This window comes from Vulpes lagopus, chromosome 12 (genome assembly GCF_018345385.1).
Source record: "Vulpes lagopus strain Blue_001 chromosome 12, ASM1834538v1, whole genome shotgun sequence".
In the NCBI taxonomy this organism is placed as follows: Eukaryota; Metazoa; Chordata; class Mammalia; order Carnivora; family Canidae; genus Vulpes; species Vulpes lagopus.
In genome coordinates, this window is record NC_054835.1 from 17,330,955 (window position 1) to 17,351,526 (window position 20,572).

At 40.8% G+C, this 20,572-nt stretch overlaps 1 protein-coding gene and 1 pseudogene across 1 annotated transcript in view; both read right to left on the reverse strand.

The window, feature by feature from the left end:
• EFCAB5 (EF-hand calcium binding domain 5) overlaps positions 1-20,572 on the reverse strand; it is a 176,022-nt gene that overhangs the window by 11,094 nt on the left and 144,356 nt on the right. The window contains exons 19-24 of the mRNA XM_041725260.1: positions 19,931-20,159; positions 17,720-17,872; positions 9,682-9,785; positions 4,783-5,036; positions 3,351-3,637; positions 2,860-2,956 (exon numbers count right to left, since the gene is read on the reverse strand). Coding sequence (XP_041581194.1) covers positions 2,860-2,956; positions 3,351-3,637; positions 4,783-5,036; positions 9,682-9,785; positions 17,720-17,872; positions 19,931-20,159 — 1,124 coding nt within the window. The remainder of the gene's footprint in view (positions 1-2,859; positions 2,957-3,350; positions 3,638-4,782; positions 5,037-9,681; positions 9,786-17,719; positions 17,873-19,930; positions 20,160-20,572) is intronic.
• On the reverse strand, positions 6,578-8,569 carry LOC121473138 (annotated as a pseudogene).

A 20,572-nucleotide genomic window follows, 5' to 3' on the forward strand; every position in this document is an offset into this window, starting at 1 on the left:
AAAGTATGGGTGCACCACCAGCCCTGATTTTATCTTCTTGGCAAAATCATTAGTTTGAAAGTCTTGATGGGTTAGGAGCTGTTAACAGTCCCTCCCCAATGTGGGCAGAAGGGACAAACATTGTTGGTGGTATTTCATGCTGGGTAGGGCTATTGAGTAGGGCCCTAACTGACACCGCTAGGAGGCTCAGATAAATTTCGAGCAACAAATTGCCCTGCCAGAAGTCTCCTCTTTTTTCAGCACAAACAGAAAGGTGCCCCCAAAAGTTCCCCTTCCTTTCCCCAACTGGGGAGCTTAGAATTTCCAAATACAATTGCAAATGAAGGAGAGAAGGTTGGTATCTGGGTGGCCTATGGACATTCTTGATTGTAGCAGAGACTAGAATACTAGAGCTTTGGCAATGGTTGTAGGGGAGGCTAGGAGCTATTGAGCTCTGGCTGAATCCAACTGCAATTAAAATTCCTGCCACCTGAGGACACTGTTGGAAAAGATAAAGTGGGAGCACTGGCGATCAAGGCTGCTCACGAATTGGTTACACAATTTAAAGTGGGGTCAGGCAAAAGAGGCTGAAATTGGCATATTTCCTCAAGCAAAGGAGCTATACAAGACTATGGGGGGGGTAGTTCTGATAGGGAAGTTAGAGGTGGAACCTGAGGAGATTCCCTTAAAGCACTGGGATGATGTCACAGAATAAGTCTTTATCTGAGGATGAGTTTATTTATGGCAAGAGCCAAATCCTGAACACCACTGCAAGATGGAGGGTGGATGGGCTTGCTCCCCATCCTCAGCTTCCGTCTGACAGAAGGACTAGATTGTTCAGTGGTGAGTGCCTGCGTCCTTGCCCAAGAAGGAAAACAGCAGTCTGAGAGGACATGAGTGTCCCTGGAAGCAGGGTCTGGCTCTTGGCCAAGGAGCTGGCAGGTTGGGGGTGACCAAAGTGGAGCAGGGGCTCAGGGAGAGTTTTCCACATGGAGTGGGAGGGTGTGCTGGAGCTCATGGTAGGGAGTGAATCTACTTTAAAGGAAAAAAGGGTAACCAATATAGAGAATATTTCTTCTGGGTTTTAAGTCATTAGCGAATGGAGAGTGAACAAGTATGGAACAAGATAGTCACAGAGTATTAATTTTGTTGTTGCTGTTATTACTATTTCCCTTGAATAACACCTTAGAAGAAGTGATACCTGTGACATCTGTGAATTCAGAGGCTTCCATGAATCAGCCCAGAGTCACAAGGCTACAGTAGAAGCCATTCCAAATAGAAATTCTAATCTCTTTTTTTTAATTTTTATTTATTTATGATAGTCACACACAGAGAGAGAGAGAGAGAGGCAGAGACACAGGCAGAGGGAGAAGCAGGCTCCATGCACCGGGAGCCCGACGTGGGATTCAATCCTGGGTCTCCAGGATCGCGCCCTGGGCCAAAGGCAGGCGCCAAACCGCTGCGCCACCCAGGGATCCCTAGAAATTCTAATCTTGTTCATATCACACTAATGGTCCACATGAACTCATGTTAACTTTTCTTTGGATTTCATGTTCTCTCCTCTCTCTAGCACTCCCAAACTTCTGAGACTGTCTTGCCTTCCTAGGCTAAAACATCTTTCTCCCTTATCCATCTGCCCTGGCTCACTGCTACATCCTTCCACTGCGCTATAAGCTTCCACTACCACAGGCACCCCTGAGGAGTGAGTGTCTTCCTCTGGTTGCCTTTCCCCTCCTATTCTCCTTGGAGTCTCTCTGGATCTGAGCTTCTAGGCCTCATATATGTATCACAGAAGTCTAGAAACCTTTCTGACTTGGTGCAGAGTCTCCATGAACAGTAGCAAAGGGAGAAGGTGAGGAAAGGGACAGGTTTAGTGAATAATTTCTACAGAGCCATCATCTCAACTGATGATTAGTTTTTCATAAGTAATCAAAAAAGAAATAAAAATTAAATTTATTCCTTTTTGGCCCATTCACACAAACAGCCTGAAGTCTTTGGTGAGATACCATACACGCCTGGAAGAATGTATGCTTCTATGTGTATATCTACTCTTTAAAAAAAAAATTTAATTCCAGTATAGCTAACAGACGGTGTTATATTAGTTTCAGGTGCACAGTACAGTGATTCCACAATTCTATACATTACTCAGTGCTCATCATAAGTGTATTCTTAATCTCTTCACCTATTTCACTCTGGATATTTACTGTTACATGTGGTAGTTCTCTGTGGCCGAAGAGCTCGTCACCTTCTCCAACCTGGGAGCTTCCCTATTCTTGATTCCTGCTGATTCTCCTTTTCCAAAAAGTCTGTTAGTAGTCTATAAAGACTCATGATCTGTTTTTCCTTTGGTTCTTCATTGAAACCTAAAAGGTAAGCCTTTTTTCCTTAATGTACTTGTTTCCCATCTTCACTATAACCCCTATTCATTTTTTTTAAGATTTTTATTTATTTGACACTTGGAGAGAGAGCACAAGCAGGGGGGTGGAAAGCAGAGGGAGAGGGAAAGGCAGACTTCCCACTGAGCAAGGAGCCTGATACAGGGCTCCATTCCAGGACCCTGAGCTGAAGGCAGACACTTAATGGACTGAGCCACACAGGTGCCCCTACTTTTGTTTCTTTTAGTAAATAATGCAATGTAGTTAAATAAGTGGGAGATGGATGTGACTCAGAATTCTCAAATGTGTGGCATGAATAGTCACTTTGGGGAATACAGTCAATCATAAACAAATATCCCTCCTTTTAAGACTACTATCAGAACTGTTTCTCCTAAAAATTGATTTTATAAGCCACTTACTTTATTGTAAAAAAAAATCTGTATATCTGAATTGCAACCATGTTTTATTGCTGTTAGATTTAGACCACAATTAAGTGTAAATTTACCTCTGATATATTCACCAATGAGCTGTAAATTAACTTCCACATGCTTAGCAGTTGGATCAAAGTCACAAATATTCTCAACTAAATATCTGCTAACATACTGTGAACAAAAGAACAAAAGTGATGGGGGAGCACCAGCAAGTGGAAGTAGAGTACCCAATTCACCAGTTTACATAATTCCATTTATGTACATTTTAAAACAGGCAAAACCAATCTATGGTGTTAGAAGTCAGGAATGATTCTGATCTGGTCACTCTGGGGTGTGTGTGTGTGTGTGTGTGTGTGTACGAATGTGTAATGTGGGGTGTATGGGAGAGGATACAAAGGAAGGTTTTGGGGATGCTGCTAATGTTTCTTGATCTAGATGTTGGTTAAAAATGTTTGTTGTATGAAAATTCTTGCATTTGTACATTTAGGATTTGTACAATTATTATTGGTATACCTAAACCTGTGTGTGTTATTCTTCAGTAAAGAGAGTACTTTTAAAAACTTACCAGTTTACACTTCTCCCAATTTCCAAACTCACTTGATAATTCCAACTCTGGATGGATGAACAAAATAACCCCTATCAGGATGTCCTGTACTAGCTTTATGTTGGCTTCCAACTCCTGGGTCTTGCTGTCTGGTAGAGATATGGACTCTGCTGGAATATGATAATCATAGATCAACAGTGATACAAAGTCTATGGAGGTAAGCAATCGGAGGCTTTCTTGCAGCTCTTGTAGCATGATTCGGAAAAAGAGAATTCCTGCCCGCTGGACTTCTCCTATATTTTCAATCTCTGAAACAACAGGGTGACATTCCCCACATTCAGTACATATATTAGCTTTTCAGAGCATTCTGAGCGTATACAGTACACTTCTTTTTTTTTCCAGTAAAAAGGCCATATCCTATGGTTTTAAACAATCTTAGTTTCTCTAGTCATGAAATCAAAACATGGAAATGAAATTATACCTGGTGAAGCTCACAGGAAGAGGCTTTAAGGAAAGGTAAAAACTCAGGTTTTGAGGTTGGACCTTAGTTTGAATACCTACTCTCTCCTTTTTGTCTTTCTGAACCCCCTTTTCCTCTCTGTGAGCATGGAGCTGATCCCTACTTCCCTGGTGATCTGCGGGAATTAAATGAGATGATATATGTAAAAGTGCTTAGTGGATAAGTACATAGTGGATGCTTATAAGACATGAATTTTGTTCTTTTTTCTTCTTAACCCACCTTACCTAATGGCAAGAAACCTCTCAGATTAATCCCACACTTTATTTACTCCATCCTAGGTAGCTAAAGGTTTCCATGCTTCCTTCTTCCCTCTCTTATGCCCAAACTGGTTTTGTGCTAAGAGTAGCCCCGTGGGTGTGGAATCCCAGGCATGAGAGTCTAGTCTTGGCTCTGCCATTAGCTTGCTATTGGATCATTACTTTCATGGCCTTTAGCTTCTTTATCTGTAAAACAAAATGTTCCATCGAATTAGTGCTGTGTAATACAGTGGAAAGAACACCCAGACTGGGGTGCAAATCCAGGCTTCACCACTTGTTAACTGTGTGGTTTGGTGCAAGTTGTTTTGTTTTTCTGAACTTTACTTTGTGTACCTATAAAATGAGTTATCACCATTCGCCTGAGTTATTATGGTAAGGACTAATTGAAATTACATATTTAAAGCACTCGATATACAATGGGGCATTTGATAAATGCCAGTTCTACATTGCTTTTATGAGCCCCCTTCCAGTTCTACACCATGATTCCAGCCAAGGAGGTGAGATTCATGCCCTTTGCTCTAATTTATAGACCATACTCATTAGCCCAAGACTGCATGAGGGAATTTCTTTGACTTAGAGCTGTATATTGTCATTCCATTTAGAAAATGCACCCTTCTGTGATTCCTTTGGTATTTATTAAACCCATGAATTGAGATTGTTGCCTCACTCACGATACCTAGGATATAGTTTTTCTTTATTTCTCCAGATAATTCGCCCAGTATTTCGTAGCAGGCAGCTTGGACCACTTTCATCATTTTCTGTAGGTCTTTAAATTCTCGATACAATAACATTTTACTCTTGCCAATGTTAAAATCAAGAACTCCCAAAGCTTTTCCTGTTCTCTCACGGAGTGGAATTAGTATGTGGTTTTCTCCACAGACAGAGGCCAAGACAACTTCGGAACTGTCTGTACATTTAAAGAGGAAGTCTCTGAAACCAAAACCAAATAAGCATGAGGACATAAAACATCAGCCTGCTCATAAAATTCCACCCAAATGTCCTGAATCACTCTTTTGTGCCAACAGTGCTGCAGCCGCACCAGCCCTTATTCCATCTGCCTGCACTGCTCCTCTCTGTGATTGCACAGAGCTCTCTTCCTCAGTTCACTCATCTGATAGAGAAGCCTTCTCTGATCAAGCCATCTAAGGTCACTCTCCAGCATGCTGTTCTGCTTTATTGTCTTTGCTAGACTTATGCTTTTCTGAAGGTATTTGGGGTTTTTTGTTTGTTTGTTTGTTTACATATTGTCCAGTACGTATCTGTTGAATGCCAGAAGGAACAGGGAGTATGTTAGGTAGGTCAGGCTCCCTAGAAGCAGAGCCTGAGACAGGAATGTTTATGCAAAGGATTTATTGAGGGAGTGCTTTCTGGGAAAACCTGTAAAGGTCTGAGGAAAGTAGAAAAGGGAAGGAGAAGCTAATTAAGAATGTGAAGACTAGAGGCACGTGGGTGGCTCAGTTGGTTAAACATCTGCCTTGGGCTTGGGTCCTTGGAGGGGAGGGGATTGGGTAACTGGGTGATGGACATTAAGGAGGGCATGTGATGTAGTGAGCACTGGGAATTATATAAGACTGATGAATCACTGAATTCTACCTCTGAAACTAATAATACACTATATGTTAATTGATTAAAATAAAGTAAAAATTTAATAAGTATGTGAAGGCTAGGGGCACCTGGGTGGCTCAGTTTCCTAAGTATCCAACTCTTGATTTTGGCTTAGGTCATGATCTCAGGGTCCTGAGACTGAGCTCCACGTAGGGTTCAGTGCTGGGCGGGGGGCGGGGGGGGGGATCTGCTTGAGATTCTCTCTGCTCCTCCACCGATTCGTGAGCACACTCTCTCTCAATAAATCAAATCAAATCAAATCTTTTTTTTTATATACACATCTCTATATTTATATATTATATATAGGCACAGGGGTGGGCAGGAGCACCAGGCTGTCCTTGTGCCCCCAGCTCCACTTCTGTTCACCCATAGAGGCAGCAGGGGGTGTTAGATGTGGCAGCTTTGGGGGAGGGGGTTTAGGCCTGGGCCCTGCCCCTCAGGGGGACTAGCCCTGGAGCCTTAGGAATATTCCTTCAGGGAAAACGGGGTGGGGTTTTAATGGGTCAGTGTCCCCCATCCCCCCACCACCCTTCAGTCAGTCTGGGGCAGCCAGAGCCCTTCCATTCCAGAACTACCAGAGACTGGGATAGCTGGGGTAGACGAAGGCAAGCAGCAGAGGGCGATTTACTTTGGGGCCACCTAAGCCCCTCAGGTCCTGGGAGGGGAGGCGGGGCAGAGGGAGCCTTGGCCTGCCTGGAGCAGGAGGCCAGAGCAAAGCCGTGGATGGTGGCCAGGTGCACCCTCTGCCTGGACCTGGGCCACCCGGGGTCTGGGCGGGGCACAGTGCCCATATCCTAACAGTCTGGCAGGGGAGGGGCAGGCAGGAGGCAGAGCCAGGCCCCAAAGAAGAGAGGTGTCTGTCCAGACTAGGGGGCCTCCAGTGCCCCAGGCTGGATGGAAGCGGGCTGTCTCCTGGAAGATGAGCTCCTTCAGATGCTCCTTGGGTAGATTGCCAGCTCCATTTCGAAGGTGAAAGGCTCCTCAGCCACTGGCTCCTCTTTTGGGTCGTAGTAGTACTGCTCCAAGTAGGGATGAGCCAGTGCTTCTTCCACTGTGATCCGTTTGTTGGGGTTAAAGGTCAACATCCGGTCTAGCAGGTCAAGGGCTTTGGAGTCTGACTTGGGAAAAAGCTTGGCCCATGCCACCTTGGTCTGGGAGGGCAGAGACTGTAGGTAGTTTAGGGCCTTCATATTGATGATACAGTTCTAGTCCTCTTGGGATGGGGAGCCTAGGATACCTAGAATGTGGTTGAGCTGGTCCAGGTAGTGCTTGCCAGGGAAGATGGGCCCGTTGGAGAGCATCTCAGCCAGAATGCGGCCCACAGACCAGATGTCGATGGACTTGGTGTAGCCCTTAGAGTTAAGCATGATTTCTGGAGCCCGGTACCAGCGTGTGGCCACATATTCTGTCAGGAAGCCAGTGTGGTCATGCTCAGGATCGGCAATCCGGGCCAGGCCAAAATCGCAGATCTTAAGGTCACAGGTGGTGTTGATGAGCAGGTTAGAGGGCTTTAAATCCCCGGTGGAGCACATTGGCTGAGTGGATATACTTGAGGCCTCGCAGGATCTGGTAGAGGAAGTAGCAAACATGGTCGTTGCTCAGCTGCTGGCTTTTGCGCAGCTTGTATAGGTTTGTCTCCATCAGGTCTTGCACGATGCAGACATCTTCATGGCGTCCAGGGTGGGCGCCCGCAGAATGTCCCGAATGCCAATGACGTTCTCATGGCGGAAGCGCAGCAAGATCCGGATCTCCCTCAGTGTACGCTGGCAACAGGTCTGATGCTCAAAGGGGCTGATTTTCTTGATGGTCCACGCGAACCTTGCGCACGTGGTCGTAAGCTGGGCTGACCTTGCCGTAAGCGCCCTCGCGGATGTAGTGCAGCTACGTGTAGCGCGGGCCCACATGGAACGGCTGCCACCTCCTCCTCCCCCAAGATCCCCGGCTGACCCCGTCAGCTTCCCGGGGCTCCCTGCCCCCGCCCCCCTGAGCCGTCGCCGCCTTCTCCACTCCTCCCCTCCCGCCTCCCCGCCTCCAAATAAAATAAAATCTTAAAAAAAAAAAAATGCGAAGGCTAACCTCAGTCCTATTCCAAGGGAGCTCTGGAAGGCAAATTGTGCCAAAGAATTTGCCCCACCTTGAAGCAGTCATTGGCTTTAAGATGCTTTGAGTGTGTGTTTACATAACTGTGAGACACACCTAGTAAGGGGCTCCCATCACTCAAGGGCACTCCTCCAGAGCAAGTTATGGTGTGAGTCATTAGCAGCTGTACCTGCAGCAGCTGGCAAAAAAATATATTAGGGATCTCTGTAGCAGCGGCAGTACTTCCTCAAGGGGCCTGAGATTCTCATTGAAATGTATAGATGCTTCTGTCTCTAGTGACGCACAGACACATCTCTCTCTCTCTTTTTTTTAACCTCTTTACCCCCCTTCCTAGTCTACATTGATATTGAGATGTCATTCTTCTGAGATATTTGTAAAAATGTTGGTGTTTGCATAGCCTCAAAAAGTACATTTATGGCTCATAACATCAATCCAATAATGCCAGGTAAGATTATGTCCTCTTTTTTTTTTTGCTGTTCACACCCCTTCCTGCTGCTAAGCCACCAATTTGTGTCTTTACCATAGTAATGATGCATCATGCTAAACTTGCCAGGCATAACAATAAAGCTGATTGGTCAACAAAATTCCTCAAAATGCAACTGTTCTAAGTTACACACAGGAGTCAAAGGTAATGAGTCTGGGTGTCACAAGGACTCTGATAAAACGCTTGACCAGCACAAGGAATAAGTATGTGGAAAAGAGCTTAAACCTGAATGAACATTTAGGTATGAGGCCAAACTAAAATTTAATTACCGCATGTGGTGCTCCGCTTCAGCAGCACATATACTAATTACTGCATGTACTTCAATGTCAAATTAGCCCTCTGAACTGAGATTGGTACTGCCTACTCAATTTTTGCAATATGTGTGTCCCTTGTTAAGATCTGTTTTGCACCTGTCTACGGATGGGCAATGTTCCTTGCATCCCACAGGGAAAGGCACTCAAAATAATCCAGAACTGGGTACTTTAATTAAAGACCATATTCTCTGCTTCCTCCCCACCTTTGCCCAGACTGTTGTCTCTTTCTCCTCCTCCTCCTCCTCCTCCTCCTCCTCCTCCTCCTCCTCCTCCTCCTCCTCCTCCTCCTCCTCCAAGGTTTTATTTATTCATGAGAGACACAGAGAGAGAGAGAGAATGGCAGAGACATAGGCAGAGGGAGAAGCAGGCTCCATGCAGGGAGCCTGATGTGGGACTCCATCCTGGGACCACGGGACCACTCCCCAAGCCAAAGGCAGATGCTCAACCACTGAGCCACACAGACGTCCCCAGCCTGTCTTCTTTATTTGCTTAAAAATTTTTTTTAAACAAATGGTTTCCTTTTTTTCTTAAGATTTTATTTATTTGACAGAGAGGGAGAGAGAGCACAAGCAGGGGGAGCAGCAGGAAGTCTCCTAAGCAGGGAGCCTGACATGGGGCTCAGTCCCAGGAATCTGGGATCATGACCTGAGCTGAAGGCAGATACTTAACTGACTGAGCCACCCAACCTGTCTTTAAATGAAAAATACACATTCACAGGCTTGTTAACATTAAGATGATGAGCTCGGGTAAGTGTATGTATTTTTCACAGTCCTGGTGATTTTTTGTTGAATTCCATGTTTACCAGGAAATCCTAGAAAATAAAACACTTATTGTGCTTAAAAACATGCAATTTTAATATAAAATACCAATGAAACCTGTTTTAAAAAGGACTTGAAGGGGGAAGGAGTTAACATGTCCCACAAAGACAAGAATTTTTCTTTAAAAATCAATCAGAATAGGATTCAGGTATATACTAATAATAGGCCAAAGCTGTGTCTCTCAGGGCTGCTAACTTGGAGGGGGAATGTGTTTTGGCAGTCAAACAAAACAGGCACAAAGACGTATCTCATACCTGAAGATGCATGTCTTCCTGAAAATTATAGGGGGGTTCCTGTGGATTTCTGTTAGACCCAGGTGTCTGGTAACCATCATATTGCGTAAAACATAGTCTGAATCCTTGAAAAGATGAAGGAGTTTCAATAGAGAGGAATAATTAAACCTCATTTTCCCAGTAAAGGTTTTGGGAATAGAAAAATAGGAAAAAAATTAGGAAAGTTTAGATGATATCTATCTTTAAGCATCTGAGACATTTTATTTAATACCATTAAGAACAAGGTGTGCACAAGAGAAAAATTTCAAATTACAATATTCTTTTAAGCACAGAAACTTATTTTTTAAATAATTTTGATAAAACCATGTGTTTATATTATTTTTTATGTGAAAAGTACAATGTAGAGTATTTGAAAAATACAGAAAAGTCCAAGGAAAATAAGAACAATAAAAAATATTCTCCCATGAGACCTTTGTCTTCACCATCTCATCAAAACCATTATGGTTAAGGTCACTAATGATTCTCTCATTGTGAAATCCACTGATTAACCCCTAATCATTATCTTCCACTACATCAGTATTTGACTCAGGGAACAACTCTCTTCTTGACATACTTTTTTCACTTGGCTTTTGGGACATCAGTCTCTTCAGGTTCTCCTATGAATCATTCATATTCCTTGCTGCTTCTTTCTCTTCCTCACATCTAAGAGATTTATAAACTGTAGATCATAATCAACCTATGGGTTGTGAAAATATTTTAATGCCTTTCTTTTTTCTTTTCTTTTCTTTTCTCTTCTTTTCTTTTCTTTTTTTTTTCTTTTTACCAAGAGAGTGCACACAAATGGGGAGGGGCAGAGGGAGAAGGAGAGCATCTTAAGCATGCTCCATGCTAAGCGTGGAGTCATCAAAAGGCTCAATCTCCCCACTCTGAGATCATGACCTGAACAAAATCAAGAGTTGATGCTTAGTTGACTGAGCCACTCAGACACCCCATTTTAATGCCTTTTAAAAACAGATTTATTGAAGTATCACTGATATACAAAAAACTGCACATATTTTATGTATACAATTAGATGAGCTTGGAATAAGTCTTACCAACTTTCTTTTTTGGTAGAGATTAGTTTATTTATAAGAAAGTAAGATTAACTTGTAAATATATAAATATACTGTAAAATATACTAAACTGTAGAAAAGACAAATTCAATTAGAAGAAATAAAAAGGGGTTTTCATTTCCACCTGTAAACAATTCTGTGATTAAAAGGGAAACTGTGATAATAGAATCAATAGTGACTGTATGATGAATGGTGCTCTGAAGAACACTGCTGTGTAGTATGGAGCTTCCTCTTGCTATGACCTCAAGTGTTCCCTCAAACTTTTTGGACAAAAAGTGTACTCCGCAGAGTATTTAGCAAACTAGAAAGATTCTGTGATGTTGGCAAATGAGCATTCAGCTTTTACTAATTTCTTTCTTCCATGGCTTATTTAGTGTTATATATATTAGACTAACATGATTTTTTAGAGTCTCACTGTGACTATATTTCTAGGTTTAAATCTTTAGCCCAAACTAAACAATTCCTCTCCTGTTTCCACCTCTCCCCCAAAATTGTGTCAGTCTGGCCACTTCTGCTAAGACTATAAGCATAATATAGAAAATAAGGGGCTCATAAATACTATACCTAATAATAAGCTTTTCATTTAATTTCAGTTGGATCAAGAAACTATAAATTCAGCAAGTGCCTCAGTAATTATTCAGTAATGAGATAATTACTCTGGCCAAAATTTTCCAGGAAACTGTTCAGAAAAAGAGCTGCAATGATACTATCCCCCATTTTCTTTGTTCTGCTACTGGCTTGTTATTCCCCACCCCCTTACTTTTCCAATACAGGTTTGCTCCGCTATCTGAAAGTAGAGCATACCCAAGAAACCTTTCATAAGCTAAAACAGCATAAAGTGAAAAACTAATAACTTATACATTTTTTGAGATTTTTGAGCATTCCTGGACTCTCAGGCTTTTAGAGCACATCTTGCTAATGGATGCACAATATAAATTGAGATCAAGCACAGATGCTCACAGATACAGTTTGAAGGTGTGGTGGCTTGATGCTGACTGCTGTTGTGGGGTGAGGAGAGCTTAATAGGGCCGCTCTTGCTGCTCTACAAACTCACTGCAAAACAAATGCTGAACACTATTTTCGCTTTTGCCTTTCTAAAAATAAAAGCAAAAATGCTCATCAGATTTCTTTCAGTTAGCAAAAACAGGTACAAATGAGGGTCTTTTGTAAAAGAGAAGTGACCTAACATGAACTTTTGGAAAGTGGGGATACTAGCATCTGTCATTCCCCCCTTTGCATTACACATTTTTCTCCTTTTTTTTGTTTTTATTATTTTTTTTAATTTCAGCTTTATTGAGATATAATTGAAAATAAAATTGTAAGATTTTTTAAGTTTAAATTCAATTAATAACTATATTAGTTAATTATATTAGTTAATTGACTATCAATTAATTAACTATTATTAGTTTCAGAGGTAGAGTTAAGTGATTCATTAGTCTTATATAATACTCAGTGATCATTACATTACATACCCTCCTTAATGTCCGTCATCCAGTTACTCCATCTCTCAATGGATATCTAGGCTCTTTTCCATAGTCAGGCTATTGTGGACATTGCTGCTATAAAAACTGAGGTGCAGGTACCCCTTCAGGTCACTACATTTGTATCTTTGGGGTAAATACCTAGTAGTGCAATTGCTGGGTCATAGAGCACTATTTTCAACTTTTTGAGGAAGCTACTGTTTTCCAGAGTGGTTGCACCAGTTTGCATTCCCACCAAAGTGTAAGAGGGTTCCCTTTGCTTTGCATCCTCACCAATATCTGTTGTTTCCTGAGTTGTTAATTCTAGCCATTCTGACAGGTGTGAGGTTGTATCTCATTGTGGTTTTGATTTGCATATCCCTGATGTCAAGTGGTGTTTAGCATTTTTTCATGTGTCTCTTGGCCATTTATTTTTTTATGTCTTCTTTGGAGAAATGTCTGTTCGTCTTCTGCTCATTTCTTGTTTGGATTATTTGTTCTTTGGGTGTTGAGTTTGATAAGTTCTTTATAGATTTTGGATACTAGCCCTTTATCTGATAAGACATTTGCAAATATCTTTTCCCATTCTGTCAGTTGACTTTGGTTTTGTCAACTGTTTACTTTGCTGTGCAAAAGCTTTTTATCTTGACAGAGTCCCAATAGTTCATTTTTGCCTTTGTTTTCCTTGCCTTTAGAGATGTGTGACATGTCTAGCAAGAAGTTGCTGCAGCTGAGGTCACAGAGATTGCTGCCTATGTTCTCCTCTAGGATTTTGATGGATTCCTGTCTCACATTTAGGTCTTTCATCCATTTTGAATCTATTTTTGTGTATGGTGTACGGAAATGGTCCAGTTTCATTCTTCTGCATGTGGCTGTCTAATTTTCCCAACACCATTTGTTGAAGAGACTGCCTTTTTTCCATTGGATCTTCTTTCCTGCTTTGTCAAAAATTAGTTGACTATAGAGTTGAGAGCCCATTTCTGGGTTCTCTAGTCTGTTGCATTGATCTATGTCTGTTTTTGTGCCAGTACCATACTGTCTTGGTGATTACAGCTTTATAATAGAGCTTGAAGTTTGGAATTGTGATGCCAACAGCTTTGGTTTTCTTTTTCAACATTCCTTTAGCTATTTGGGGTCTTTTCTGGTTCCATACAAATTTTAAGATTATTTGTTCCAGCTCTGTGAAAAAGTTAATGGCATTTTGATAGGGATTTCATTGAATGTATAGATTGCTCTAGGTAGCATAGACATTTTACCAATATTTGTTCTTCTAATCCATGTTCATGGAACGTTTTTCCATTTCTTTGTGTCTTCTTCAATTTCTTTCTAGAGTGTTCTATAGTTTTCTGAGCATAGATCCTTTGCTTCTTTGATTAAGTTTATTCCTAGGTATCTTATAGGATGCATCACACATTATTTAGTATTTATCCTCTCACTTTTCTCTTTTGACAAGTATTTTTTTTTAAGAATGAAATAGAATAGAAAATATTCTCAAATAGTAAAAGTAGGTATTGTTTTGTGAAACTTCTGTTTTAAGTGTGTGGTGTTTGTATTTTTGTCAGTGGTCAGTATACAAAATGTTTTTCATATAATAGGTCAAAGTCAACATAATTTTTATTTTTTTATTTTTTTATTTTTAATTTTTTTTTTAACATAATTTTGAGCCACAATGATTCCAAACACTTGGATTATCTCAGGGCTTGGACCTCAGACTTCTTTTCTATCCTCACTCATTCTCTTGGTTATTCCATCTAGTCTCATGGTTTTTATTTTGCTTTTGGTTATTATGGTAAAATATACATAGCATAATATTATCACTTTAGCCATTTAAAAGTATACAATTTGGTGGCATGAAATACATTCACCGTGTTGTCTCATGGTTTTAAATACCATTTATTTGCTAGGGGGGATTTCTCTCCAAACACTAGTTCATATATTCAACTGCCTATTTAATATCTCCATTTAGAGTCTAAAAGGCATTTCATTTTTTAAGTTAAATTTATTTTTTTATTGGTGTTCAATTTGCCAACATATAGAATAACACCCAGTGCTCATCCCATCAAGTACCCTAAAAGGCATTTCAAATTATAGTTTAAAAAATTGTTTTCAACTTAATAGGTAAAGGTTTACTTTTACTTAACTTTGTACTTATTTCATTATAGAATGGAACTTTTTTCCATGTTTATTGAATATGCTTAAAATTTTTTTTTTAGTATACTTGTCTTTATTTTTCTTTTGGATTTTTTTTAAATCTTACTAAGTTGTGTAGAACAATGTTAACTCTTTGTTAAATATTGGCAATTTCGTCCCACTTTGGCTAAAGTTATTTATTTTGTCTTTAATTTTGGTGCAGGGAAGTTCTATATTATTATGTCATCATTGTAGCAACTTCACAGTAGTTGTTTCAACCTGTGATGTAGGGTTAACTGTTCTTCCCCAGACCAAGACTGTAAATTCCCTCTCATCCCTCATTTTCTTAGCTATGATCATACATTTATTCTTCTTCCAGATTAAAATTAAAATAATTTGGTCAATTTAAAAAATAATTTTGGAATTTTTTCTTGGAATTTTGTTAAACTTATAATTTTTGGAAGAAATTATATTTTTAAAAAGTGGTGGTCTTGTCAAAAAAATCATGATATGATTTTCTATTTTATAAAAAAACTTTGATTCCTTGGCAATGTTTGTAGTTTATTTCATGTAGAATCTGAATGTTACAGGGTGAAGTGGGGAGAATATTTTAGGCAAAATAACAGTATTTTTGAAGCCTGAGGTAGAAAAAAAGTTGCTTTCTATCATGTATGATGAGTTGTGAAACATCAGTTGTGGTATTGTATATTTCTTCCTCCTGAGAATCTCTTCCCCCTTCCCTTTCATTCAAGCAGAAAGTCTGTATTGCTTTAGAAAAGAAATGTGATGAGGTAGAAAGCAGCAATCATTGACTAATCTCTGGCATTTGCTTTTTCAAAAGCCTACTGCTATGATTTAAGATAGCAAACCAGGCACACAGGTTAATCACTTGTCCCTCTCAAGACTTCAGGGATGTAAGATACTGGGGTCTTGGTTTCCTTGCCAGCTGTTTGCTGGGGACTGCCCTTAACTCCCAGAAACCTCAATCTTTGTACATAGCCCTGCACATCTGAGAACCAGCAACAAGTGTCCAATTCTTTACCCCCTGCCATCTCTCTGGTTCTTCTTCCAACCTCCCATCTCTCAGGGACCACAGCCAGAAAAGGTCCTATTCTTTTAAGGACTTAGGTGATTACAGTGGGACCAGGTGTAGAAAAACATAGCCAACCCACAGCAGGCTGGCAGAAAGACTGCCAGAAGCAAAACACCCCAGCCTCACTCTCCTTTTGCCCTGCAATCTCCTATTGATACATCTCATTGGACAAACCTAAACAGAAGCCAAGGAGCCTATTGATACTGTCTACTTTTTGAGGTAGAGAGCAGGCTGGAGAAGGGAGCAGAATAGATTGGAGGAGCTGCAGATGAGGAAGGAGAAGCTTAAGAATTTATCAGTCAGGTGGTTGGATAAAGGTATCCTATAGCCACCCTGAGCCAATCAACACCAAAACCTCACCTAGTTTCCACTTAGGATAAACCCCTGACTACAGCTTTGGACAGGCTGTTCTGGTCTCTGCCCAGTTGTGATGCTCACCAGACCCTGGGCTGCTGAATGGTCCTCCTCCCCCCCTACTTTGGAGATAGTCTTGTTCACCTCCATAACATGAGTCAGATGGATAGTGACTGTCATGATCACAGCATTGTGATTGTGAAAACTACATGCCCCAGAAGTCATGCTTTCTGTTGACTGCTGTGGGCAATTTTAACTTTCTTCATGGTGCCCTAGATATCATTTCCCTAACAAGGGAAATTTCAGGCCCTAACAAGGGTCTTCTTAAGCATGGATACTGGCCAAATCAAATCCTCCCCAGATCCAACACTCCGACTGTGGCCTATCAGACCTGGTGGTCTGCTCCCCACGCTGAATGGTTCTCAGCGCCCACCCCCACACACTGGGTGGCCCACCCCAGTTCTGAGGGCACTTGGAAGTTCCCTTTCCTACCCCACCCCTAGGAACAGCACCCGCGACTATGTGTTCTCCACCTCCACAGTCTGTTCATTCTGCCAGAGAGCTCTGTGATTCTGCTCTTTGGCCAGGGCCTTATCAGCTTGGTCCAACCACTCAGAGAGGAAGAAGCCTGGAGAGAAGGGGAGAGGCAGTTCAGGTCATGATCTCAGGGTCCTGGAATCAAGCCCCATGTCAGGCTTTGTGCTTAGCAGGAAGTCTGCTTCAGGATTTTTTTTCTCCCTCTGCCCCCTGCCACGTCTCTCTTAAATAAACAAATCTTTTTTAAAAATTAATAAAATTAAGTGTGAAAAAAAAGAGAAGCAAACCAAGAAACAGACTCAAATATAGAGAACTGATGGTTACAGGAGGGGAGGTAGGCCATTGGGGGGTGGGGGAGCATGCAGAATGGGTTAAACAGGTGAGGGGTAGTAAGGAGTGCACTTGTGATGAGCACCGGGTGTTGTATATAAGTGACAAATCACTAAATTCTACACCTGAAACTAATATTGCACTGTACGTTAACTAGCTGGAGTTTAAATAAAAACTTGGGGGAAAAAGTGTAAGGAAGCAAAATAAACATTTGGCAAAAACTCATCATGTTATAGATAGGCCTTTTTAAACTGGTGTGATGTAATTATATCCTTCCAAACAGCAGTGCCTCATCTCTTCCCTCTTTACCCATATGATTCTGGTGGTGGCTGTCAGTTACTGTAAATTCCTCCACCCCCACCCCCAGCTGGGGGACATATCTCGGGATAGACTAAAAAGAGCTCTCTTGGGTTTTCCAAATTGAAACAAAAAGGAAAGATTCTTTTTCAGTTACTAAGCATTTGGCTTGCCCTGTGGAGAAAGCCTATCTTAAGCTGGAAGGATCAAGCCAAAGTGTAGAGGGAAGCAAACACGAGAACTGCAGAGAGAAAACACAAGAGAGCCCTAATGGTATTGAATTCCTGGTTCTGGTCATCCCAGAAGGCAGCCTGACTCCTGTCCTTTCTTCATTTTGGTCACATCAGTCAATCAATTCCTTAATTTTGCCTAAGGCAGTTTGAGATGGACTTTTGTCACTCACAACCAAGGATCTTTCTTTTTTTTTTTTTTTTTAAAGGTTTTATTTATTTATTCATGGGAGATACAGAGAAAGGCAGAGACATAGGCAGAAGGAGGAGCAGGCTCCCTGTAAGGAGCCTGATGTGGGACTCAATCCCAGGACTCTGGGATCACGCCCTGAGCCGAAGGCAGTCACTCAACCACTGAATCACTCAGGCATCCCACAACCAAGGATCTTGAGTTGGGATTATGGGAAATATGTCTCTAGGTGGCTTAACAGCTAATTCAATATAGTTTTAGAATATTAGCAAGATAATATATCTAGAAACTCTATTAGAGGTCTAACTCTGCCCAACGTTGCCTACCTGCATTAGGCCAGGCTCAATGAAGTATGTAGTGATGGCGGTGATGTCAGATGTGATGTCACAGAGCCAGCCAATGCCAGTAATCACAACATGCAGGATGTGCTCCCTGCTGTGGACATAGTGATAGGCAGTGCTAAAGACATTGGCAACACCCTGTAGAGACAGAAAATTTTAATTTTCTTTTGTTTTTAAAAACCAGAAAATAATGCATTAATTGGATTTTCTTATAAAGTTCATGATAATCTATTTCTGATAAATTACTTATCAGTTCTCAAAAGGCAGCGTTCTGGATTTTACAACAAAAGAAGGATCTCAAGAAATCAAAAGGGCACCTGAGTGGCTCCGTCAGTTAAGCATCTGCCTTCAGCAGAAGTCATGATCCTGGGGTCTAGGATGGAGCCCCACATCAGGTTCCCTGCTCAGTGGGGAGCCTGCTTCTCCCTCTCCTCGAGGCCCTCTCCTCACCTCTCCTAACCTCTCGTGCTCTATCACTGTCACTCTCTCTTTCAAATAAATAAATAAAATCTTAAAAAAAAAAGAAATCAAAGATGTAAGGAGAGATCTACTATAAGATCCATATAACTTATTATGCTTCCTGATAATCATCCAATGAAATCTGTGATATGTACTACCAGAGAATAGAGTCAGAAGAATAAGATAAAGTTTGAAATGAGGAAAAATATTTAAAAGCCAGGAACTAATGCCAGCCTTGGGCAGATGGGTAGGAGCTCCCCTGATATGATGAAATATTAACGTCTGGATCTTTATGTGGCTTCCGTCATCAGATCAGTAGTACAGGCTGTGCTCTGTTCCAAGGCCTGCAACATGCTAGGTTACACAGTCTTCTTATAGACACAAAGAGAGTCTGTTCCACAGAGAAGGGATAGTAAGTCCTTAGAACCCATCTGTCATCCTACTGTCAAGAGACTCTAGGAACCACAAATTCTTCAAAACTATATGAATTTTATAATAAACCCAAGGCATCTAAGGGTAACCCAGAAGCTAGAGTCCATTTAAAATTCATTTGACATGTTCTCTAACAAGACTATATTGATAACTCCATACTCCTTTGTTTTCTTTTTAATATCTTCATATCATTCTTTTTTTTCTTCATATCATTCTTATGTCAGATGAGAGTGAATCATATTATTAAAAAGTCCAGAGAAAAAGGTTCTACCACTTTTCTGTTATACATCCAGTAAATGGGAAGAGAAAATTTTATTTATTTTTTAAATATTTTATTTATTTATTTATTTATTTATTTATTTATTTATTTATTTATTTGAAAGAGAGAGCACAAGCAGAGAGAGAGGCAGAGGGATAAGGAGAGAATCTTGAGCAGACTCGACACTGAACCTGATGTGTGGCATAATCTCATGACCCCAAGATCATGACCTGAGCTGAAACCAAGAGTCACTCAACTTACTAAGCCACCCAGGTGCCCCAGGAAGAGAAAATTTTAAATCATGGTAAATAAACATAAAGAGCCAGAGGCTTAGAAGGGAACAAGTAATAAAGCATAGCAAGTTCCTGATTGCTGCTACATCTCAGGCTATCGCCTCCATGAAGGCTTTCAATCTTCCTTCATTGCAATTTCTATTCATAAAATCAAAACACTTGTGGAAATGGTGCAGTTATAGTCTTAAAAGTGCTTATCTTTTTGTGATCTAATTTGAAAACGTGCAAAAAAAAAAAAAAAAAGAAAAAAAAGAAAACGTGCATACTCGAGAAACATTCAAGTTTTTTCCTTCATTCTTCATCCTCAAAAATCCTAACACTGAAACCAAGAGCCATAGGAATGTATTTGTGGAAATAGTAAAAGATTTCTAGGTTCTCCTATTAACAAAACACAAATATGTCTCTTCTAAAGGTTCCTTCCTACTTTGTAAATCTTAATTAGTAGTCTAATGGTTGGATTTCAGTTTTCTATAGCATAAAATGCTGTTCCTATGATTAGTGCAATGGGATACATATTAACAACCTCCCCAACAAGGCTGAAGCATAGATGTATACCTGAGGCTAAGAGTCCCTTCCACGTGTAATGGGGAACCTTTCAAAAGACTGTTAGGTATACACAGTGAACAGGGACGAGTATGATGACTCTATCTATATATAGCTTTACTCATATCTGGTTTTAGGTTTTGCTTTTTAAAAAGTATAGAGGGAGAGGCCATCCTACCATTGTTCTTGAAGAATTCCTCCATGACTTACCTGATAGAATCTGATCTCATGAGGTACAAAGATGTTTATTTTTTTTTTATCTTTTAGGGTGTCCACAGCCATGACCCCAAAGATCCTCATGTATGCATCCTGAAGAGGCAGGGCCAGGAATGATCCATTTTGATCACTCTTCTTGAGGGAATGGTTCCAGAAAAAGACGTTCCCATGGTGCTGAACTTGGGGGACGTGTATTGGCTTCCCTTCATCCACTACTGTAAAGCTGAGGAAGAGGAATATGAAGATGATAGAAAGGCACAGGAGGAGGCTTTAGATGAAACTGTGAAAGAAATTAGATAAATTCTCCATTCATAATTATTGGAATTATATGTCAGAGAAGTGGACTCAGGAAATTACCAGTTTGGAGAGTCTGACTTGAAAAAAGATTTTAAAACAAGTTTAGATCATAATAAACATATACAAATGGGATGCAAGAGACATAACTTAGAAAACAGGCAGAAATAATTGAGCTGATATTGTGAAGCAGAGTCCCAGCATGGCAAATCAAAGCCTAGGACTGAGCTCTAGAAATTACCATGTGAAATTATTCAAGACTGGAAGCCCATCACCTCCCACTCTGGAAGCATTGGTGATCTGAGGCATTTCTCTCTTGGGCAGCTAACTAGGATTTCGATA